This window comes from Peromyscus maniculatus, chromosome 16 (assembly GCF_049852395.1).
Source record: "Peromyscus maniculatus bairdii isolate BWxNUB_F1_BW_parent chromosome 16, HU_Pman_BW_mat_3.1, whole genome shotgun sequence".
Lineage (NCBI taxonomy): Eukaryota > Metazoa > Chordata > Mammalia > Rodentia > Cricetidae > Peromyscus > Peromyscus maniculatus.
The window spans coordinates 23,040,110-23,057,741 of NC_134867.1; the positions used below are offsets into that span (position 1 = coordinate 23,040,110).

The 17,632-nt window shown below is 42.5% G+C and overlaps 1 protein-coding gene across 3 annotated transcripts in view; it reads right to left on the minus strand.

Annotated features, from left to right (window-relative positions):
* Positions 1–346: 346 nt before the first annotated feature.
* The window catches only part of Mcm9 (minichromosome maintenance 9 homologous recombination repair factor), a 72,727-nt gene continuing 55,441 nt past the window's right edge, over positions 347–17,632 (minus strand). The window contains exons 9-14 of one of the 3 annotated variants that reach the window (XR_013045001.1): positions 14,386–14,588; positions 13,412–13,615; positions 6,597–6,679; positions 5,983–6,128; positions 1,285–2,801; positions 641–771 (exon numbers count right to left, since the gene is read on the minus strand). Coding sequence is in view for 2 of the 3 variants with exons in the window: in XM_006988633.4 (XP_006988695.2) it covers positions 1,358–2,801; positions 5,983–6,128; positions 6,597–6,679; positions 13,412–13,615; positions 14,386–14,588 (2,080 nt within the window). In the remaining variant the exon portion in view is untranslated. Of the gene's footprint in view, positions 2,802–5,982; positions 6,129–6,596; positions 6,680–13,411; positions 13,616–14,385; positions 14,589–17,632 lie in introns of all 3 variants that reach the window. The other 2 variants (XM_006988633.4, XM_076552487.1) reach the window with 2 other exon arrangements.

The window sequence follows — 17,632 nt, forward strand, 5'->3', positions numbered from 1 at the left end:
TAAGTAATAAACATGTTGTAACAATTTAAAATGTTTCAGAAAGATAGTCAATTTGGATGTTAATTTTTAAAATGCTCAAGAAAACTGGGTTTCATAAATTTTTGTGTTTTTTTTTTCCTGTGTGCCTTTCACAAAGTAAACATCAGTGAAGCGCATCCAGTTTGGAGTGCTCTTCATGTCCCGAAGTCCTCCAGTCAGTCAAAGAATCAATCATTGCTATAAATGCATCCTTTGAAGCAGTCTGTGAGGACAGAAGCCCCAGAACCCCTGTTGGAATCCAAAGAAAGGGTTTTAGAAGCACACAGAAGACCAGTGTGAGCCATCCATTCCCACCGGAAACAGAAACTTCTTTGGTTTCATTTGATTTTATTTCTGCTTATGTATTTCGTTTTTGTAGTGCAGGGTATTTAATATGGGGCTTCATACACACCAGATAAGCATTCTACTTCTGAGCCATATCCTAAGTCAAATTTCCTTGGTTTTAAAGAGACATGAATGACAGCCTAGCAGGATCACATATTAACGGTGGTGCGGATGGGACCCATTCCAGCTGGACTTCTGCTTCTCACTCTTTTATAACCACATGATTGAAGTTGTAGTGAAGGTAGGCTCCTGAGAGCAAAGGAAAATCGAACCCGGGACTGCTGGCTCCAGAGAAAAGGGGAAGTCCAACAGGTCAGTGCTCAGAAAGCTACTATGTGACTTGCCTCGAGGACGCCACGGAGTGAAAACATGCTTCTCGAAGACAGACAAGCACCAGCCACATTTAATCTGATGCATGGGAATAAACACAGAAGTATAAGAAAACCACATGATTTTGGCAAGTCATTCCAAATGTTAATAAATATTCACCACATTCAGTACATACTGGGTAGAAAATATACAGGAAAACAGACACAGAAAACAGAAACCACTCATCTGCCCTGTTAGAGTTATGAGTGCTCCCTTCATGCCACTGGTCTGGATGAATCAAAGAGGCAACTTAGAAAAGAACTTCTGAATTAAAATAAAAAACAATACCCCCAGACCAAACAACACAACAAAAATGAACCAACCAAACAAACAAACAACAAAAAAGGTGAAAAATCAAAAAATGCCCTGGGTTGGCAAGTCATCTTTCTGTGAAATGAAGCATTAATTAATTAATTCATTCATTCCAAGTGCTGGTATCACACTGACTGAAATTAATTATTTAGCATTTTACATCATGAAGATAAACCTGAAATTATAAGTCCAAGGGGGGCTGGACTTCTTCACGGCACTTAGTACACATTGTAGGTACACCTAGAAACACTGCACTGTCCTTTGAAGGCACTCGGTTGAGTTGGGGAAGACAATTCTGACCAGCTTTTCATAATCACGGCTTTTTTCTCATCTCTTCATCCCAGTCAAACTCTAATGCTTCATCATCTAGTTCTGACAGAGAGAAGAGGGAGTGTGTGGAAACATTCGCTCTCTGGGTGGACGGCTGCAGCTGGAAAGAGCGCCTTTGCTGGCCCAGCCCTGGAGCTGTGGCTGCAGGAGGGCCCTGGCTTCTCTCCCCACGGTCCTTCCTTTCGGGAGGGAGGGGCTCTGATTTGGATTCTGGTGTGGAGGCGAAGGAGAAGTTTGCCAGTCTGGCTAATGTGCCAGCATGAACCTTGCTGCTTTTATTACTGCAGGGAACCCCTTCCTTTCGGTCTTTCTCGCAGGCTAGATGAGAATGCCCGGCCTGGTTCCCAAGCTCCAATTCGGGCTGAACAACCCTTCTTTCAGGCCCCTGTTCCCTCTCCTCTCTTGGTGGATTTCTCTCTGGTAGCTGCCTTGAGAGCTCCTTTGTCTTTCCCTGCAGCTGGTCAGAGCATCTGTCTCCTGAGGTAGATGTCAACTTTCCTGGGCCCTCCACGGGCACAGCTGCTTCTCTTCTTGTTCTTTGTTGGGGAATTTTAGAACTGCTGATTGCTATTTTAGTAGAACTGGGAGGCACAGGGCTGTGGCCTTCAGAGGTGTGGCTCAGTTTTGTCTTCCGTTTGAAAGTGAATTTGGCCAGTTTCACCAGCGGAGTACGCGGAGTCTCAACACTTTCGAGTTCAGGCTCTCCCACCTGAGCAGGAGATTTCTCTCTCTTTCTTTTGGGTGTTCCTGTTGTTTTTTCTGGTTCAGGCAAAGGGATGGACGGGGGAAAAGGGACTGTGGGTGACAGTGGTCGCACCCGGGTTGTACTTCTGCGCGAGCTCTGGGACCCCTCTTTCTGCAGCTTGGGGAGTCGAGGGGGAACCTGAGGCAGTCCAGAGTCTGGTTCATCACCCTGTCCTCCTCCTTCAGATACGACTGCTGCCTTTTTAGCCTTTGTAGCCTTTGCACTCGCGACACTGTGCGACCTTAAGGGCGTGTCCATGGCTTCCGATGATGGATGATGTCCAGTTTTTAGTAATTTGCTCCTGAGCCCTGGCCCATGTTTCCCCTTGGCCTGAGGTTTTTTGTTGGGGATTTTCAATTCAGGAGACACAGCACCGCTTTCTGGTTCAATCTCAGGAGTCGCCACGAGGTCAAACCAGTCTCCCCCGTCATCTCCGCCACCACTGTGCCCGGCTGAGTGGTTACTACTCGGTCCATCGAGCCCCAGACCAGGTGGGGAGTCGACACTAGCACGTCCCGTGGGACCCCCAGCAGGGGAGGAGTTGTCCCAGCTACAGCTCTGTTCCAGCTGTGATGAAGTCCCGAGCCTCGGATTGTCGGTTGGGTCATCTCTCGAGGAACCTGGATCTGCCTCTACCTCTGCTGACTGTGGTTGACTCTGGTGCGCACTCTCGTTCTGTAACCTGGGTAGAGACAGATAAAGCAAATATACTGAAAGGAAGAAATTCTAAGCCAGCCTTCTCTTTCTTTAGTCTCTGAGATGCCACCTGGAAGGTTTAAGTGCAACATAATTTCAAGTCAATAACAAGTACAGTCTTATTTGAATTTAGTACTCTGACAAGCATTTTCTTTCAACCTAAAACTGCAGTAAAACAAAGAAAATGAAACCAGAGGCTAGTCTACATTTTCAGATCTCTCTGGAAGCCACTGACTTCATTTGAGACCTTTTGAAGATCAGTGTAAAATGCTAACTCAGAGCCCTTCACCTGTAAAGTTCAAATACAAGAAATACGTGTGACTCCTTGCACGAAAGTTTATATTGCTAAGTGATGGCTCTGGTGGTTTCCCCAGGCAGTTTGTGGATCAGAATAAAAGTGAAAGCCTGGAGATGCGGATTTCACAGCTTTACCAAAAGGAGTTACTGAATTTTAATGTGCGTGAGAATTGCCTTCCTTAGGCGTGAAGAGTCTGGGACAACTGCCTGCCGTTGCTGCCAGTGACTGTCCATCTTCCTGAGCACAGAGACCTTCTGGGCACTGTCCACCCTTTCCTGCAAAGACCCATCCTGTTTCCTCAGACTCTGAGTGGCTGTCCAGCAGTCTGACCCAGAATTAGCACCTGCTTATCAGCTCTGAGTGAAGGATCTACTTAGGAAACCTGCTCTCAATACTGGGCATTATTAAAAAGTCCAGCACATGCCAGAAGAACCACTTTCCATCAGGAATTACGGTTCCCCAGAGTGAGTCCTTTAGAAGGTCCTTCTTAACTTAGAAATGTTGGTTCACTGGGGAGAAATATATGACCCTGCTCCCATGTGCTAAATCTGAAAGGAAATTACACTTAAAAGCAGATGAGGAAGTTGTTCTATAATTCATGCATAGTAACAGAAAAAAAGAATTAAAAATGTAAAGTTAAATATATTAAAAAGTTAATATATAGCTCTGGAAAATAAGATTATATTTGACTTTATTTTTGTATATATATATATATATTTGTATTTCAAAACGTACAAAGAATGTATATTACTTTTATAAAAGTAATTACAAATTGTAAAAAGATTATTAACTTATCACTCACAGGTTTAGAAATACCAACAGGGTAATAAGGTCATGTTCCTTGTTCTTGGGTTGCAACCAGAGAAGCAAGCAGCTTTCAGAACCACTACCATGAGGCAGACATTCCAGCATCAGATAAATGTCAGGATTCTCACACTTGTTAAAGCTTGCGTAAGAAGAACTTCAAAGTGGAGAGATTTCAGGAGCAGAATGGTTTGATCCTGTTACGTTTTTTAGTTTAATTCTTGCTTAGCAATTGAATTTCTACACAAAATGTCTGCAGTTGTGCTACAGCATCCTTAACCCAAGTGGTTTCTGTGCCGTTTGACTGGAGTGGACAGAACGGTCCCATGTGAGGTGGTTACTGGCCAGGTATTTTCTGGACGAAAGTATGAGGAAAGCATGAGTGGTTTTGCCATGAGCTCTGTTAGGGAGTCTTTCCTAAAAGGCAAAAACTATAGGCTAGCTGGGTTCTTTTGACTTGAGGCTAGCTTCCAATTGAATCTCAAAGACAATTTACCCACAGTGTGAGGCACCTGGTTCTGTTGTTTTGGGGGTCAACACCATAACATATTTCTGCATGATAAAGAAATAACAGCAGGAAAGACTACTGAGGCAGAATTCAGGGTTTTTGTTTTTGTTTTTTTGTTCTGGATAGCCATATACACTTCTCCCCACTCCAGTCTAGGAGAGTCACTTCTGAATGTAAGATGACTAAGGCTGAGAGCCTTGCGGTCTTCTTTTCTTGAACCCAGCATTTACCACTTTTGGTACCTTGAACTGGTCAAAATGAGCAGACTCTCCCAGGCAAAGCTGAGCTGAGCCCCGCTGCAACTTGAAAGGATCAGCTACACCTAACCATACATGGCTCTGGGTCATAAAAGTGGCTAGGGCCAAAGGAGAGGCTGGATAATTATTTCACACAGTGCCAGTTTACCACACCCTGATGCCTGTTACTAGTGAGTAAAGCCAACTCCACTCCATTCCCCAGGAGAAACGTGCTCAGGTTTGACACATTAGAAGAAAATGCTTCTAGGAGAAGCCAGAGCATCAAGAGTGGAGAAATGCCAGGAAAAAGGCTTTCAAGGTCTGACTTAATGCAGTCAACAATCCCAATGTGGACAGCCACTCAGCTTCAACATGCACTCCATTCATTGTCTGACTTGGAGATAACACCGATTACCAGTGGAGGTGAGTTATGAAGCCACTCTGGAACAGACAGACAGTCTTGCCATTTCTTGTTTCTGAGGTGAGGTTTCTAGCTTTACAGAGACCCATGCATTTAAGGAACATTGAAGTTCAGGCAAAATGTCTTTAGGTAAAATTACATGTTTTAATTCACTTAACACATTACTCCCATGTTCCTTCCATACCTATTATATGAGTTTTGAAACACTGCTCTGCCATTCCCCAGTGGTTGACCCAGCCAACATGATAGGGAGCAGAGAGACAGCCATCTCCCCTGAATCAGTCTGAACTTCTGACTCCCCAAAAATTAAGCACTAAAACAGTGAGGTTGTTTTCTGTTTTTTTTTTTTAATTTTATTTTATTCTTTTTTTTTTTTTTTTTAAGGCACTGAGTTTTGCAGTGGTTGATTATACAGCAGTTTTCTGCTAACTTTATACTTCCCGTTTCCATAGGCCCCGTGAGCCATGAGTGGCCAGGCTCCTCCCCTGAGGACCTCTAACTGCCAGGTTCCACCCACAGAATACTCTAACTGCCCTAACTGCTGGACCCTGCCCCACCCTGCAAATAAAAAAGCCCAATCTCTGGACATGAAATCCCACCGATCTCCACCCTAGAAAGCTCCACCCTAAAAAGTTCCACCCCCTTCCCAAGAAGCTCTCTGCCAGCCCTCAATCCTGTTCAGTTCGCTGCTGTTTCTCACCTGAGCAGAGGCAGCCATCCTCCTGGGTTTTCCCTCCCAATAAATCTCTTGTGTGAAGTTTGTTGTGCGGTGTAAATTTATGGTATTCCTTGGCTTTCAGCTGCCAGGATGCCTTTCCATGCAGCTGCAATGCTTACCCTTTCACTAAGGGCCAAAGAAGCACCTTTCTCTACATGCCTGCCTTTGTTTCCCTCCTTTACCTTTCAAGTCTTCTAAGCTCTTCGCTCAAGAGACTCTGAAGTTCCAGCTTTTCCAGAATCAGCTCACACTGCCTCCGGTATTGTGCCTGTGCGTTTTCAGGGAAGGAAGTGTGAAGAGCATTCACACCTCCTAGCAGTGCACCTCCCTGAGGGCGAGAACACACCAGGGACAGTCACAGATCAACTTGCACAAGAATAAGGATACACCAGGGACCACTGGTCTCAGGTGGGAAAGACCGGCTCCCCACATCCTCTTCTTGGGGACCCCACAATCATGGAACCCTTTCAGATTTCTGTATCCCTTCTCCTGCAGGGCAGTGGGTGACCACTCTGCCAGGAAGCCACGGGTCACTAGTGAGAGCATGAACTGTCCAAGGTTTGTTGAGGAAGAAAAATAGAGACCTGCTACTTCCCATGTATAGGTAAAGGCAGAGTGAAGGTCTCCACCAGCAACAGCTCTCCTTCTTTTAAATGACGGCTTTTGGATTTTTCCAGCAAGTATAACATATAGAACTTGATCATTTTACACTTTACAATTCTTCGTATGTTATTAAAGTGTCATTTTTAAAAAGAGCTTGTAATTAAGATGAACATTAGGCACAAACTGTCCTCACCTGCATCGAGGACTCCATCACCGACACCACAGTAATAGCATCTTCCAACGTCACAGTATTTCGGAACATCAGGCGGGCATGAGCTAAGACAGCAAGACACTTTTAGCAATATCTGAGGTGATAAATATAATCCTTTACTTGACTTCTCTACCCTCTAAACTTGCATTTTATGGATGAGCTAAATTAATCATCAGTTAATTTTACTACAACAGGCAACTATCTTCAAATAGTTTCTCCAATAACAGGCCTAATCCGTCAGAGTGCACACAATTTTGTGTATTTATATGAGAGCACCGTGAAAACCTCCATTTAATATTCAGCAATTTTTATTCATTTTTTTATTCTCATTTAAATACACAAAATTAAAACTCATTTCTCATCTCTGGCACCTCTTTTATCTATGATTTACAAGCCTTCTAAAGCACCAAGCTAGCAAGCAAGGATTTTTAGATTTTTCTTGCCAGAATATTACCTATAAATCCTTGAATAAAATGAGGTTCATTTGTTTTATGGCATTTTTTTATTAAGTTTACATGATTTCATGAGGATACATTCAATTCATGTGAATGTTACTAATTTGAACATAGGTAAAGTGTAAATGCTATCTGAGATGGATGTTAGCTGCTTGTGTATGTGTAACCCTGAGCCTTTGGGATAGGGTAGGGTGTAGCTTTGCTGCTGTGGTTAGAAGGACTGGCATGAGATGCTGGGCTTAGCCCCGGCCATGCAGCAGATGGGCTGCAAAAGCCTGTGTTCCCATTCCACCGCCATCCCTTGGGAACTCCAGAACCTTGCTGTGGACTCAGCTTCCCCCCTCACCCCGTCCCCTGGCATCAGATACATATTATAGCTGGCAATACTCTCTACCTGGGAACCCAGTGGCCACACCGGGCTGGGAGTCAGGTAGGTGATTTTCATCCTCTTGCCCTTCTTCCATTACAATCTCCCCAGCCCTGGAGCAGACTGTGTGCAGGGGCCTGTCTTCCCACCCTACCTGCACGGAACTCTGGCAAACTTAGGAGTGGACCCAGCCTTCCTCCTTCCTGTAGACCCTCTCAGACCCCACCTTTCCAGTACATACCCATTCCTTCCTGTTAGCCCACAATACCTAGAAACACTTTCTACCCTAGGCCCCCAATGGCCACATCTGGCAGGGACTCAGGTAGGTAAATCACAGTATTCTTCCTGTCATCCATTACAATCCCTCCATTCTCACCGTCAGCACGGAACAATCTGCTTACAGACACATCTCCTTTCTTCTCAACTCTGCTGTGGGATGGTCTGTATGTCAAATTGCTCTGATTGGTCAACAAATAAAACACTGATTGGCCAGTGGCCAGGCAGGAAGTAGGTGGGACAAGGACAGAGAAGAATTCTGGGAAGCAGAAGGCTGAGGCAGAGAGACACTGCCAGCCGCCGCCATGACCAGCAGCATGTGAAGATGCTGGTAAGCCACCAGCCACGTGGCAAGGTACAGATTTATGGAAATGGATTAATTTAAGCTATAAGAACAGTTAGCAAGAAGCCTGCCACGGTCATACAGTTTGTAAGCAATATAAGTCTCTGTGTTTACTTGGTTGGGTCTGAGCGGCTGTGGGACTGGCGGGTGACAGAGATTTGTCCTAACTGTGGGCAAGGCAGGAAAACTCTAGCTACACAACTCCCTTCACTGGAGGCTCCAACTCTACTGGCTTCCCCTCACCCTCATTTACTAAAGACTCCAATTCTAGGTTCAGACCCTGGGTCTCCATAGCAGCCTTTGCATCCCTGTCTCTCCAGAAAATTCTTTACTTTATTGCAACACACTTGCAGGATCCCCTCTTTCCATAACATCTCCAACTCCCTGTGGACCCCAACTCCAGGTGTGAACAGGGTCCCCTTAGATCTTTCCTGAACTTACTCCCAACCTTTTCTCCTAGCCCCCCTCATTCCTCTGTGCCACCCACTGACCTGCAGAAGCACTCCCTCCCATCCAAACCTACTGCACCACACTTCCCTAAGATGCAGAGAGGCCAACAGAAAACAAGGAAAGGAATAGCTATCCATCAAAGACAAGAGTAGATAGCAACAGCTAGTATTACAATCATCCGAACCCTGGATGCCTAGACATCAGCACAAAAATCAATCAATAACCACCAAGACAATATACCTCCACTAGAACCTAGTAATCTTACTACAGTAGGTCCTGAGAAATGTAATATAGTTGAAGCTCAAGACAAGGACTTCAAAATAGCTATTGTGAGTATGTTCAAGGACCTTAAAGAGGATACGAACAAATCCCTTAATGAAGTAGGTGAAAACACAAATGATGGAATGATATAATGAAAACAATTCATGACGTGAAAGTAGAGTTTAAACAAGAAATATAATCACTAAAAGGAAAACAAAACCCCAAACTGAGATAAAACTGGGAATGACAAATTTAGGAAGTCAAACAAAGGTCTCAGAGGTAAGCCGCAACAAAAGAATATAAGACATGGAAGACAGAATCTCAGTTGTTGAAGACAAGGTGGAAGTAATGGATACCTCATTCAAAGAAAGTGTTAAATCTAAAAAAATAAATAAATTAAATTAAAACAATCCAGGTACAAAACTCCCAGGAAATGTGGGACACTGAAAAGACCAAATCTACAAAACAATTTCTATTGTTTGTAGATAGGTGGAGACAAAACCCAGGCCAAAGGTACAGAAAGTATTTTCAATGAAATCATAGAAGAAAATCTTGACCAAGAAGGAGGTCAAGAAGCATACAGAATACAAAACAGACAGGACCAGAAAAGAAATTCCCCATAGCACATAATAATCAAAACACTAGCCGGGCAGTGGTGGTGCACGCCTTTAATCCCAGCACTCGGGAGGCAGAGGCAGGTGGATCTCTGTGAGTTTGAGGCCAGCCTGGGGTACCAAGTGAGTTTCAGGAAAGGCGCAAAGCTATACAGAGAAACCCTGTCTCGAAAAAAAAAAAAAAATCAAAACACTAAATGTTTTAAACAAAGAAAGGATAGTAAAAGCTGCAAGGGCCAAATAACATCTACAGCAGACCCATTAGAATAACACCTACATTTTCAAAGAAGACCCTAGAAGCCAGAAGGGCCTGGATGGATAGTTACAAACTCTAAGAGTTCACAGACACCACCAAACAACTGTACCCAGCAAACTTTTCAATCACAATCGATGGAGAAAGGAAAACATTCCATGATCAAATCAAATCGAAGCACCATCTATCTACAAATCCAGAAGGCACTAGAAGGAAAACTTCAATCTGAAGAGGTTAATCACACCCAAGAAAACACAAGGAATAAATAACCACAGTCCAGCAAATCAAAAGAGGCTGAAAAAAACTCACATCATCACAAAAAGACAAGAATCAATAACTGCTGCTCATTGATATCTCTCAACATTAATGGTCTCAATTCCCTAACAAAAGGACATAGACTAATAGATGAGACAGAAAACAGGATCCACCTTTCTGCTAGAAAGAAATCAAAGAAATACACCTTATCATCAAAGATAGATATCACTTCAGGTAAAAGGATGCAAAAGATATCCCGAGCAAATGGACCCAAGAAGCATGCTGATGTGGTCATTTTATTATCCTACAAAACAGAATTTAAACCCAAAGTAATAAGAATAGATAGGAAAGAACTCTCAAAGGGAAAATCCATCAAGAGAATATTGGAATTCTAGATATCTATGCACCAAAGATGAGGGCACCCAAGTTCATAAAAGAAATACTACTACAGCTAAAATCACATATTGATACTTATACAGTTATAGTGGGTGACTTCAATAGCACAGGCACTAAGACCAACAATTAATAAATGGGACCTCATGAAACTGAATAGCTTCTGCATGGTAAAGGACACCAGCATTTGGACAAAGTGGGAGGTTACACAGTGGGAAAAGATCTTTACCAATTACACATCTACTAGAGGGATACTATCTAACTATAAAAATAACAACAACAACAACAAAAAAACCCTAGACATGAAGAAAATAACCCAATTAAAAATGGGGCACAGAACTAAACAGAAAGTAGACAAAAGATGAAACACAAATGGCTGGGAAACACTTGGATACTTGCTCGTCTCTGTTCACTATTGTTCTATTTATAATAGCTAGAAATTGGAAATAGCCTAGATGCCCATCAACAGATGAATGAATAATGAAAACATGGCACATTTACACAATGATTAAAACCATCTGTTTAAAAAAATCATGAAATTCACAGGTAAATAGATGGAGCTAGAAAAAAAAATCATTCTGAGTTAACTCAGACCCCAAAAGACAAATATGGTACGTACTTTCTTATATGTAGATGTTAGCTTTTAAGCATGCAGTAGGCATGCTATAATTGGTATAACCATTGAGGTTAGGTATAGAGTAAGGGACTAGGAAGAAGGGAAGGATCTCCCAAGGAATAAGAAATAGAATATACAGTAATGGAAGGACAGGCACTGTCATGGAAGGATTAGATGGATAAAGGGAAGGAAGAGGGAGTAAGAAAGGGAACACCAGATACAGGGAGAGAGAGATAAAACAGAGTTATTACAATAGAAGCTTCTTAAAATATATACCTATATGAAAGAAATCTACGTGGAGTCATCAAATAATGAGGGAGACAGGTCCCAACTAGGTTTCTCTCACCATCAAGTGAAACCTTAAGTGCCATGAATGGGCTACAGCTAATTGAGTTGTTGGCCAAAGATACCTTATGGAAACCCCCAAACAACTCAGGCTATCATCAAGGCTCTAGGTTACTCTCCCCAAACTGATGGTAAGGTCCTATTGCTGAAGACAACACCTGTATACTCATTGAACATGAAGAAGTCCAAATGTTGCCTAACTAGAGCCCTCAACCCAACTGACGAGTGTTCATGATACTGGAGGTACTCTGCATGCTACCAGAGGAGAAAGCTAAACACAACTCCATCTACAAAACCTTCAATCTACATGGCGACCTAACTGAATAATACACTGTTACAACAGTGGCACGAAGTTGAGAGTGACCAACCAGTATCTGACTGCTTTTAAAGCCTGCTCCATGAGACAGAACTCATGCCTGACATTCCTCAGGTGACTTGAGAGGCCATGGACCAAGGGAAAACCAAATAATATTGCTCTGTCATTAAACACAGCAATATAACGACTCCTAATGAAATTCTACTATACTCATTGATCAGTGACTTGCTCAGCCATCATCAAAGAAGCTTCCACTGTAGTAGACGGGAACAAATATAGAGACCCACAACTGGAAAATAGGTAGAGAGTGAGAGACTTTGAAACATCTAGTCTTCAATGGAATGTCTTTATCAAACTCCTCCCTTTAGGGCTCAAGGAACTATGGGAAAGAGGAGGTGGAAGGATGATAAAGAGCAGGTGGGGGGTGGAAGACACCAAGGAAACAGTGTCTTCTAGACACAACAGGACTGGCAGGCATATGACCTCACAGAGACTGTGACAGCAAGCACAGGACCTGCACAGGTCCAAGCTAGATGGTGTCCCAATTCTGAGAGAGGAAGTAGACCCAAGCTCCCATCCCTAACACAGATGCTATCTCCAATTGATAACCACTAGCAAAGGAAAAATCCGTTTTCTCCAACGGAGTCTTACTGGGTAAACATGATTAAGGGCAGACTCCATGTCTAGTAGTGAATAATAGCTAACACAAAAGAAACTCAGTGGTGTGAATGGATATGTTTTGTCTTACAATGCTTTGTTTGGGCATTTTTTATCTTACTGACCTTTTGTTTATATATTTCTGCTTTTGTGTTTTTATGTATCTGTGTATTGTTTCTCTACATGTATATGTTTCTTATGCCTTTTCTTTTTTGTTGCTTTATTCTTGTTTGATTGCATTTTTGTTTGTTTGAGAGGGAGAGAGAGAAAGAAGGCATGGAGTTGGACAGGTGCAGAGCTGGGAAGGATCTGGGAGGAGAAGAGGGAAAAGAAACTGTGATCAGAATATAGTGTATGAAAAAATATTTTCTATTTAAAAAAAGAATAGACATGAGTCCCAAGTGGCAATTACTGGATAAGAATGGGAAACACTACATAGGAAACAATTCCAAATGAACACGAAACTACACTATTTAAAATGCTGGGGGTCTGCCCCTGAGAAACAGTATCACAAGCAAGGCTTTCTAAACGAATAATAGCTTAAGTTGTGGAAGGTCCAGAAATGGCACAAAGATTCGCTCCATAATCACAATCTATTCTCAGGAGCATGGTGGTCTGGGGCTCAGAGCTTTCACTTTTAATGTATACATTTTTAAAAAATTTTTGTTATTTTAAAAGTGTGTGTGTGTGTGTGTGTGTGTGTGGGCGTGTGTGTATGTACACTCATGTACATGTGGACTACAGGTATGTTGGTGACCACAGAAGCCAGTAGAAAGCATTGGATCCCCAGGAGCTGGAGTTACCCTGACATGGGTGCTGAGAACCTAGCTTGGAAACTCTGGTGGAGGAGGAAGTCCTCTTAAATGGGGAGCCATCTCTACAGCTCTTATTTTTAACTTTTATAATTACGTTTATTAACTTGTATGTTTGCTTGTGTGTGTATGAAGGTCAGAGGACAACTCGTGGGAGTCAATTCTTTCTTTCCACCATGTGCCATGAAGGGATTGAACATGAGTCATCAGGCTTGGGGCAAGAATCTTCATCAGCTAAGTTATCCCATCTCCTGACACTCTCTCAGCCTTTAAGTGACATATGAGTATCTTTGAGCAGAGATTACTCTTATCATCTTTGAATGCATGGTGCATGCCTTGTACAAACTAGGCACTCAATAAAAATATCTGTAAAATGAAATGAACCTTCTGCTAATCGGATCAAGCTTTCCAATAGGCGGATGGTGGTCCGGGCTGCATTGCGGGAATCACTCTGTCTTTGCATTTGATAGTACCGGAGGAGTACTTGATTGCTCACATCAGACAGTGTGGGCTGGAGATTCCTAATGAGGCAGAAGTATGTTTTCATCTTCTCCATGCTCCACAGATTCTTTGATTTGCTTGGATAACCTGTGTATGTACACCAGACATTGGATCAGTAAACTAAAAACACCTGGAAAACATCATATTTTGAGGAATTTGAGAAAGTTCCTACACGCATTTTAATATGTATTCATTTATTTTTGTCTTTTTTGAGACAGAATCTCTCTGTATAGATATCCCTGGCTGTCCTGAAACTCACTATGTAGACCAGGATGACCTAGAACTCACAGAGATCTGCCTGCCTCTCAAGTGTTGGGATTAAGGTGCACACCATCGCACTCGGCTCCTATACACATTTAAAAAAGGTAAACTTCAGGTTTCATGTCCACTGAAATCCAGACCTATTCTTGTAGCATGCAGTTCCAGAATAAACTGTCTTATGATGTAAGATCAATTAAAAAGAAACTTACCCCAGAGTGAAAATTGTTTAGAATAATTCTGGTCTCATTTACAGTAATAAGAACTTGAATAGGTCTAATTTAAGGAAAACTAACATTTATTGATTTCCATTTCATAATTCTCTCCAGTTTTCTTTGTGTGCAAGAGTATTAGTTTTTTACCACAAGGATGGCTCTTATGATAAAGGATCTCCCACTCCCTCTCTCTCCACCCATTACCCACCTACCTATAGGCACAGATAGCACAACTGCACTCTCATGGCAGAGGTGGAGAAAGCCACTTTCCTATCTGTTCATGGTTCTGAAGCCCACTAACTACTGTCAACACAGACATCTTGAGTATTTAATTTAAGGGAATGTCCTTTGGTTAGGTCTCATCTTTCATGTCTCTTCACCTACCTTTATTTTCTAAGATGAAGGAAGAAATTATACGATCCCAGTCTTCGTTCCTAGTGTCGAGCAAAACCAGGATGAGGTCAAATCGACTTAAGAGTGGGCTCCCGAGGGCAATGTTCACAGACACGGACTCCTGGGGGTCGTACTGGCCTTTGGGGTTAGTTGCTGCCAGGATGGTGGTTCTTGTGTTCAGCTTACAAACGAGGCTACCAAGATAAAGGGAACAGTTCCTTAACTGAGAGCCTAACAAGAGGCAGGATAACACTTGTTATAAAATTGGGCTGGGCTTGTATGCTGAAAAGCTAGAGAAACTTCTGTGAAAGAAAATGGAGAGACAGAAGACATCTCAAACACCAAGTTCAAACAAAATAAACTGGAATGAGTACCTTGAGGAGAATTGTCCCAGAAACACGTCCTGTGCTCCTATGATAAGCAGAACCCTCTATGTTAAGTACTAGGAGGTGTGCAAAATTAAACCAAGCCCGGCCACGATGCTCAAGGACACCGGAGTCTCCTAGCTATTATCCAACTCCAGGAAGCATAAGGGAAGTTCTCTATGGTTAAAGTTACAGGGAAAATAAGGCAGCATGTATGTGCCTTTCTAGACGAAAAAGATGATCAGAAAAATGAGAGGAAGCAGCTTTTGAACAGACCCTTCAAGTCATCTGGACACTATTAATTGGAAGGCTCTATGTGCTTTGGAGGGTAGAAGGACAGGATGATACTGGGAAATGGTTGAAGCACAAACTTCCTATGTATTTGCTCATATTGTTTTGACTTCTTTATCTATCTATCTATCTATCTATCTATCTATCTATCTATCTATCTATCTACCTACCTATCATCCATCTATCAATCAATCATCCATCAATAAATCTGTATTCAAGTTCTCTAGAGGAATGAACTGATAGAATGAATATATATATATATTTTATTAGAGTGACTTATAGGCTGTGGTCCTGCTAGTTCAACAATGGTTGTCTACCAATGGAAAGTCCAAGAATTCAGTAGTGGTCCAGTGCACAAGGCTGGATGTCTCAGCTGCTCTTTGTTATACACCAGAATCCCAAAGAAGTCAGTTCTAATGCCAGTGAACTGAGAGTGAGAGCCAGCAGGCAAAGAGCAAAGAGCTCCCTTCTCCCACATCCTTTCTATAGGCTGCCACCAGAAGGTGTGGCCCAAAATAAAGGTGGACCATCCACCTCAAAAGATACAGATTAAAAGTTGGTCTTCCCACTTTAAATGATTTAATGGAGAAAAATCCCTCACAGGTGTGCCCAGCTACTTGGGTTTTAATTAATTCCAGATGTGGTGAAGTTGACACCAGGAACTACCCACCTCCCACCACCTTGAAGTTACTGTGCAACCCACGCCAGGTCCAGACTCAAGCTCAGGATCTTCTGGCTTTAGCTTCTGTAGTGCTGGGACCACAGACACGAACCACCTTGCTTGGCTTTCTTTCATTATTCTAGATAAGAAAGAAGAAGAGGGCAGGAGGAAAAAGAACTCAGGAAGAGGTCTAAAAGCAGTCTGACGTGGAGTTTTGAGCAATTATGAAAGGACGCGGTGGGTAGATTGGACAGAAAAGGGCTGCACAGAGATGGGTGGGGTGCCAGCATAGTGCATGGTCTAGTAAAAGGCACACAGTCCTAAGGAAAGCAGTGGAGTGACAGGAATGGATGAAGCTTAATTTATGTATCACTTTGAAGCTAATTAATCCTCAAAAATGTGCCACATTTACTAATAGCAAAAGCGTAACATTTTTATCTCTGTGTGTGTGTTCTGCACTTGTGACCATTTTTAGAGTGGGATACCTGCCTTTCAGAAGTCACAGCCCTATGACAGCAAAGATGAGAGCTACATTTGTTCACTGCCATCCTAGAAGAACTGTACCTTCTTTGGTGATAGTAATAAAAATACCATTATTTATAATATTAAACACTTTATGCACCCTCTCTAATCATCACAAGCCTGGGATGTTAGCTGTTAGTATTAGCCTGGAAATAAAGAGAGCAGAGTTCAGAGACACAAACTTCTGGAAGTTGCCCGAGAGCAGCCGCTCTAAGACTCAAACCAAGATCTGCTGAGTGCCACAGCTCAGGGCTCTTTTGTTTCTGGACGGTGTCCTTGTGAGTCAACTCATTTTAGACACGCCACTGCTGTGGTCCTGATCTGCCTGACACGTTCAGGTATCTCCTTGCTTGTCCCATTTTCTGTACTACATTTGATGTCCCTCAAGGGACTGATTTGGTACTATCGTCCGTACATTCTCTGGCACTGCTCAATAAATGGACATTATTTAAAAAGTAACAATTAAGCTTCACTTGGCTTAATATTTATAAAACTCAATTTATTTTATATGCATAGCTTGCAGAGTCTTGAAACATGACGCTGATATACACATTTTTCTGCAATAGCTTTAAGGACAGGAAACATTGCAGATTCTGAGAAAGTTACTTTTCCACTTATTTCATCCATATGTTTAATTTTCCTACATACAGAGTAATACATATTATACAAATCATGAGCAGACTGTACATGTTATTTTCACAGGTCTTCAAGAAATGTGTGTGTGTGATGGCCTCCCATCACTTTCCCTACACCTCTTTCTAGATTAATCCCCATGTTTACTCATGGCCTTCATAACTATCGTATATTCCTTCTTCCAAATTAGCTCCAGCAATGGAGTGATTCCTGTATCCTCACCACATCTTGTTTTCTTTTCCTTGGCAATGAAGTAGGACTGTATTTTCCATCTCCTTTCACAGTTGAGAAGGGCTATATATAATACCAAGTCTGCTAGAATACCAATAAAACAAACACAGAGCATGTACCACTTCTAGGTGTATGCTCTAGCTTCTAACAGCCTTCCTGCACAAATCCTCCCTAGGTTTTCTTTGTTAACTAGGGAGGACAAAGCCCGGAGTCAGAGTCACAGTGGGAAGGAGACTGTGCTGAGGGGCTGGGTCAAACAGGGCCATCTCCTTCACCCTGCATTAGACAGTGACACAAACAAGACAAACTTTCTTTCACAGGAAAGAGATGACCCTAAGAAAGAACTGAGCAGATTTCCAGGAGAAATGAACAACAATAGAGGCAGTTTAGAAACTGAGGTTTAGAAGACTTATGCCAAAGCCCAGACAGAAGGCAAGACTGAGAAGCTTTTGAAGCACAGAGATCCAGCCAACTGCCTGAACGGTATAAAGTGATTTAGACTGTGAAATCGTCTACTTAAATGACGTGAAGATAG